Below are 6,837 nucleotides of genomic sequence, written 5' to 3'. Positions count from 1 at the left end.
ATATGTAAACTACGATTGAAATGTAAATGATTTGAAAGGATCTAATACGCCTCAACAACTGAAAGATAGGACTTTGGGCTTAATAATGCTTTAGAAGAAGTTTACGCAAGCTCATCCTTGTGATATTTGAGTTGAGTCAGTGTAATGCTAAAAAATTACTTCTATTTTTCTCAGCGTGAAGCAAAGTGGAATGAGCAACTTTTTCATTGTGTAAACGAAAAAATTGGCGATGGTGCAGTTATAACAGCACTGCACTTTCTTTGCCTTATGTTCCAAAATCCCATCACCTATAGGTATTTTGACACAATAGTTGCATAAACATATGTATTTGACTCCAGATCACTGGCTCGGAAGGATGGATGTCAACATTCTCTGTCCCAACTGTCATATCCCAAAAGTTAAGAAACAAAACCTTGCCATGAAGTCCTTTAAACTCCTCAAACCAAATCCGTTTGTGTTTCCGCCATATCGAGTCCACTGGAGCAATCCAGTCGAAGTACGTCATCGCATGTGGACCCTTAATTACAATGTCTACATCCGGGGATCTGATAAGCAGTTGATCCACTGATTCTCGGATTTTACGAACATGTAATCGAAACACGTCGTATGGTATTCTCATGAAATGTCCCCATAGGTGTATAAGAATCACGCTGTTATTCTTGGCACCTATTTCGTCCAAATGTTTTGAAACTGGTTGTAGCTTATACTTAGGCACAAAGAAATTTGCGAAGAATGGAGATTCGTGAGGATACCACGACAATGAATTATTATACTGATTTTCAGCGTAAGTAAATTCGTGCCAAGAGGATACTGGCATAGGTCTTGTTCGAAAAGTCATTTTGAGCATGGGAACAAGCAAACGTATGAACCCTCTAGTGTTAGAATCACCCATTAGCAGTAGATGGCGCCCCGCGAGACATTTATGGTAGTTCCTAACCGTTCGCGTCAGGTTACTCCGACAGGAGGTAATCGTCCAATTGCTTTGGTAGTGGAATCCGGATGGAGTTGGTTCCAACCAGGAGTTTTCTCTCGGGCGACGGGAACATAGATTTGTCTTGGTTTTCATCACTTCGCCTGGTTCTGTAAAAAAAAAGAGAGAGGGAAAAGTATATATTAAAGATATATTAAGATATATTAAAGAGTAATTACAGTATAATCTAGAACTTTAGCTGTTATTTCTATTAAAAGTCCAGACATCGGTATGATAATACAGCTATTAGATTTACGTGATCTAAAAAATAAACGATAATATAAAACCTACCTCCATCGACAGTGATCTGTATATCTTTACCAATGTGCTGGTGTTGTGTATATCTGACACAGGTGATATAAAATCAAAGAAAAATATTAACATATGAAACATGCATTTAAAACATTGTCATATGTATTTTTTACAGTTAACAACTAAATCTAATGGTAATTTTTGTGATCATAGTCTGAACAGATCGACCGTTTGGATTATGGGTGTGGCGGTTTGAAATGAACGTTTAGCTGAATGTAATTTTCATATTAGTATATTAAGAAAAAAAGACTTAATTATATAACATTTGATTTATTTAAATAATTCAACATTTTGTTGAAAAAGATATTGCAATCAGAATCAGAGTACACTAAAAAAATGCATATCGATTAAAAACATTATTTTGATATATACCTGGTACATATATCTGACCTTTATGATCCCTACCTGATTCTGTTTGCCACGTGATCCGGAACAGTGATGTTGTTTGTACCCCTAATAGCTGTCCAGTCGGAACAAAAGAGATTCACAGAAGACGGTTTTGCACTAAACCATTTATAACCATAGTTATAACGGGTAAGATTGCACATCCTTTCCTCGTCCAACGCAAACAAAGGCAACGGTCCACAAGGAACGCTTTCTTTAACAGTCTTGTCCTTACTCTGAAACAGGGCATACATCTTGTTGAGGACGCCATATTTGTCGATTGCGTTTGTTACAGATTGGATGTCCTCTCTGTTGTGACTTAGAGCCACGTAGATAGATGGCCTGCCTGCCCAGGGTAAGAGCACCTCGCCGGTGTACGTACCATCGCCGTTATCAATGACAGCACCGTTGACGTTTGCGCCTATTGATGTCTCTTTCATCCATATTCTCAGAACATCCCCGCCCCGATTAATTCTCCGTCGAAGTTTATCTTTCAAATAAACAGTTAGTCGTAGTCTTTCTCCTACTTTAAATGATTTCGTGGGATTACTTAATTTGATAACTGACCATCTGGCGCTGACCGAATATCCGTTGCGACCAGTATTCAGCTTAGTTCGATTCAAATCTATTTCCTTCTCTTCCATATGTTTTCTATAATTGGTTTTTTTCCTAATGAACTCTTCGAATATCTTATTCGCATCTTTCTTTAAAATATATTTTGATTCTAATTCTGACTCTGAAATTGTTCTTCCAATTTGTGATAAGTGGTTCTGTGACATTGTCGTTTGTGGTTCTTGTGTGATATTTACTTTGGCATGATACAGAATTAAGTTCCTGAAAAGAAAAGCAATATATTCTTAAATAAGTGAGTTTTATATAAATATATATAATATGTATATAATCCTATCAGGTCTTTTTCTACACATTCAGATCCGTGATTTTTTACATGACATTGGACACCCTGTTCACGGTATCCCAATCAGGACACATTGTGCACCTTTAATTTACATAAATATTTTCTATAAGAGAGGGCTTATGTGATATTGATCAGTAGAAATTATCGAAGGAGGTGGTGATCAGACAAAAACTCTGCGACTGGATGACATCCACATCCTCCTCGGGGAAGGAGAGGGAAACTCGATCGGGAAAGGCACAAGACAGCAGCTTCTCTATGTTCTTACCGCAAATGTCAGGGAGCATTTCTGTTCAAAGGATATTTGACAATGAATTCTGTACGGGGTCGATTTTGTGCTATACTTACAAAGTGATGGAAATTGCAGCGATGACAGACAGAATGGTTTGGTTAAAAGTCGGAGTAAATAACCGTTTCCTCTTTCTTAATCCGCCTTCCATGACCTCAAAACATAATTTATCGATATATTGATTTGTTGCAAAGACAACAGCAAATTCAAAAGGAATATGAATATTGACAAGAACAAACATATTGATGTTTATCTTTAGGTAAAAGAAATAAAACCGAATCTTGACTTAAAATCAAATTATAGAAACTATGCAAACTTCAATTCATAGCTAGTTTGGATGAGAGAAGATGCTGTGATTTTGATATGTGATGTTAACGAGTCTGGAGGACGTTTTTAAATTTGTTTTTGACTGTTATTAACCAACGGAATCAACCTTTACTGTGTGTCATGCTTAAAGTTTTCTTATATTTTGTAGTAAACAAAACACATTTTTGAAATAGATACACCACAAAAAAATAATGATGAACATGGAAAATCGTGATTAACAAGATGTGTTGATGAAACACTTCGCCCCCGGCTACAACAAAATTAAAAAATTACTTGGTCAAAACGGATGGTACCACCAGAAGTGTCCTCGGTGAATTAGTTTAAGTGAATTCGGTTTTGCGAAAAATAGCTTAATGACGGTGTTGGTTATATGCACAGAGAATGTTTTAGAAAGAAAAAAATATTTGTGTTTCCGGTTTCTAAGTTAAAAAAATGTCGATAAATTAGATATATATATGAGATGTTTGCTTGCTTTTGACACGGACTTTTCAAGTACTGCATATTGATTAGGTTTTGGTTTATACTCACGTGCCATGCATAAAGTGTCTCGTGCAAGTATTATGGGATGTTTATCTAGTTTGGTGTGTCTTAGTTTTGTAAGAATTCCGCACAATATAAAAAACACGAAATTTTAGCGCCCAGTTCATGGGTCGGCATTCAGGCAATGTTTTGTATAGCTTACAACACAGCGATATATTCATGATAAATGTATTGATGGAAAGACAAAACTTTGTTCTACTCACTTGCATATCATATGTGTCAATGTAATGAAATGTTGTAAACCAAGTATTTCTATCTATTTTCCCCCTACCACTTTATTTTCCAGCATATTTGTAATGGTCGTCACCATACGGTTACTTTTTGGTAGGTTTAAAAGCACAACTCTAGAGAGATTCCGTATAGTGACGGCGACTGTAAATGCTAGTTTAGTTTTCCCAGAGAAGTGTCGAACGAATGTGTGACATCGGTCTTTATTGATATGGTTCAAGTGTCTAGGTGACCTTTCTTTGGGCAGTCCGTCGAATAGGACTGAAAGCTGTAGACCGTGTAAGAATGTCCAACTCGCATGAGTGACATCGCCGGCCCAGAGGTCAGGGTTAGGTAAGCATTGGGGATTATTTGTTAAGTAATTTTGACGGACATCCAAAATACTATCAACATAACGGAATTTACTTAGTGTAAAACCCTTTCCTCTTTCTCTCAGTTCTGAAACCTGTCCTCTTGTTGTGTCGTGCTAAGTGTTAGGCTAGGTCTACCATTAGCCCAGGGAGTCGCCTTCTAAAATATAGTTTTAGAACAGGTCAAGTAACATGGGCGGCCCCTCTTTATCTCGTCTCTGTATCCCACCCACTCCCGTCGCTTCCTATTTTCCCCTCCTAATCATTTTCCTATCTTTTCGCGTCCGCTGTAATACTGGACGTTCAAACCGTTAAATAAATCAATAAATAACTTTGCCATTGGTAATTATGTCCCGGAACGTTCGTGAAACCAGAAAAACTATAGGTTTTAATTAAATCCTGCAATGGTCTGGTTTGTTCATACTCATAGATAGATAGAGTCGGCATTGTTCAACTGAATTAATACTTTCACTCATGTGAAACGCACGCAATGTCATGAAGTTAACATTTACTTACCGTTCGGGTGTTAAGATAGGATTTTCATTTCATTTTCAATTTAAAACCTGTCACATTTCACATGATCATACATAATGACTAACATCACTAAAATTCAGCATCGCCAGCAACTCACCTACTCTCTTCGATAGCACAGTGTCACAGGTTAATAAGCGAGCCGGAACGTGGTATGTCGGAGTGTACTCTTAAGTGACGAAATTTTAAAGTCCCTACCAGACCGTTTGTTTTGATAGTGTTTATAGTCTTTTCCCTTAAAGTAGTATCGATTCCAACAGGTAAATGTACCTGTAAAACTTCACCTGTTGGCACTAAACAACTTACATCATTGCATTTTTATTCATTTTTCGTCAAGTTTATGTTCATGATACTTTTTTTACATATAATTATTTAAGGATAATTTTCAACAATATTCACATTTTAAAATAGTTCTATTCTACAACTTTATTTATTATGAATAAAACAATTTCATATGTATTGTGAAATGTTTGAAAATCTTAATTTCTTAAAAAAATATTCAAATAATAATTTTTTAATTTATCACATTTTAAATTATTGATTTAGTTTACATATACATGTTCCTTGTGTTTGTGTACAAATGTTGTATTGATGGGACCTTAAGGTTAAAAGTTAAGAAAATTAAATGAAACTGAAATGACTATTAATCATTTCTCATTGATAAACAATTTGTAGATTTGATACGAAATACCAGAAATGTGATATTTTCTTAAACAATAATTGAAAAAAAAATCTCTTTATTTCAAATATTTTAGTTTTATTTCTCTACTTTGCTTTGGTTACTGTATAACGCTAAAATGATTGTGATCTATTTAATGTATGGATGTAAAATATTGTACATTATCTAGGATATATTACTGAACTCAATATTAGTTCTATTAAAGGTACTTTTCTCTTCATATTATAATAAAGTCACCCAATATAAAGATTTGATTTATCTAGATATGTTTAAGTGCTGAATAAAGTCAAACTTAATTATCAAGCATTTTTAATCAAATAAATTTTTTATACTTAGTTTCCTATCTCAATCGTATGAAGATAGGTTGTGAGAAACACAGGTAGATCTCGGGTAAAGTTCAGGTAAGAAAGGGGCAGCTTATATGAAACAGTATATAACGGTCTTGCTAATGTTTGCTATCACAACACCATCCTATTGTTAAAATTGTGGACACTCGGCGAACACTTCGACCTAATCAAATCGGGTTCAATTGTGACGTCCGTGTTGTAAAAGTCCGTCTTTAAAGCTTCTGGCCACAGTAAATTTCTCTTTATGTTCTACCAAGACGAAGAAAAAGCAAAATATAAAAAATTTGCAAATTATCTGGTTCTTATACCATATTGGAGAATTATCTAAGACAAACCTACACTTAACTGGAAAAGTACCTCATGACCTGCATTTAAGAAAGATAGTTTCATTCAAATATCACTATCTCTCCAAATTATAGGGAAATACGCAAAATTGCAAAGTATCACTACTTGAGCCTCATCACGCAATGTGTCCTGACACATCCACAAACATGAAACTGGTGCCCAAATGAAATTACTCCACTACAATAGATACAGCAGTTCCGAATGAAAAGTATGAACATATATGTTATAGTTAAGTCTAGAAAAAATATTATTACTATGTGACCTGTAATTTCATCTTGCACTACATTTGTGTACAATGACCCGGAAGTGAAAAAGTGGTTTTGAGGCCTGCATACTTGTGTGTTTTCAAGTTACAATTGTTGGCTTTGATAAAAAATTATTACATTTCTAATCACGATATATATAGACCCACGAGATATGAATAAACCCACGTGAAATGAACTCCCTGGCATATGTATTGGCTCAAGATATGCATACACGCAAGATAGGTGTAGGCCTTCATCCTAAAAAAAAATGCCCCCTCTCTACCATGTGTATACAAGAAGCGAACCTTCAATCAGTCGTCATCTTTTCTTGAGAAGGAGAAGAATAAAGTTATGACAGCTAGAGTGATACGTTAAGT

General features: G+C 35.3%; 1 protein-coding gene across 1 annotated transcript; it reads right to left on the bottom strand.

The window, feature by feature from the left end:
- Positions 1 to 283: 283 nt before the first annotated feature.
- On the bottom strand, positions 284 to 2,445 carry LOC132561812 (NXPE family member 2-like). The gene is made up of 3 exons (XM_060226512.1): positions 1,688 to 2,445; positions 1,262 to 1,314; positions 284 to 1,080 (listed from the first exon to the last, which is right to left on the bottom strand). Exons 1-3 carry the CDS (start codon positions 2,443 to 2,445, stop codon positions 284 to 286), a joined length of 1,608 nt encoding a protein of 535 aa, XP_060082495.1.
- Between the last annotated feature and the right edge of the window lie 4,392 nt (positions 2,446 to 6,837).

Source organism: Ylistrum balloti, unplaced genomic scaffold, assembly GCF_031769215.1.
Source record: "Ylistrum balloti isolate Yb309-2 unplaced genomic scaffold, AGI_CSIRO_Ybal_v1 Utg371284, whole genome shotgun sequence".
In the NCBI taxonomy this organism is placed as follows: domain Eukaryota; kingdom Metazoa; phylum Mollusca; class Bivalvia; order Pectinida; family Pectinidae; genus Ylistrum; species Ylistrum balloti.
Note: the sequence above shows the minus strand (reverse complement) of the source record. Positions and strands in the feature narration are given on the sequence as shown.

Bases quoted from the DNA above. Each gene is read 5' to 3' on its own strand.
- LOC132561812 (XM_060226512.1), bottom strand. From the start codon at position 2,445: ATGTCACAGAACCACTTATCACAAATTGGAAGAACAATTTCAGAGTCA. The intron at 1,315-1,687 runs GTAGGGATCATA...CACCTGTGTCAG, and splicing joins CACGTGGCAAACAGAATCAG to ATATACACAACACCAGCACA. The intron at 1,081-1,261 runs GTAGGTTTTATA...TTTTTTTTACAG, and splicing joins ACAGATCACTGTCGATGGAG to AACCAGGCGAAGTGATGAAA.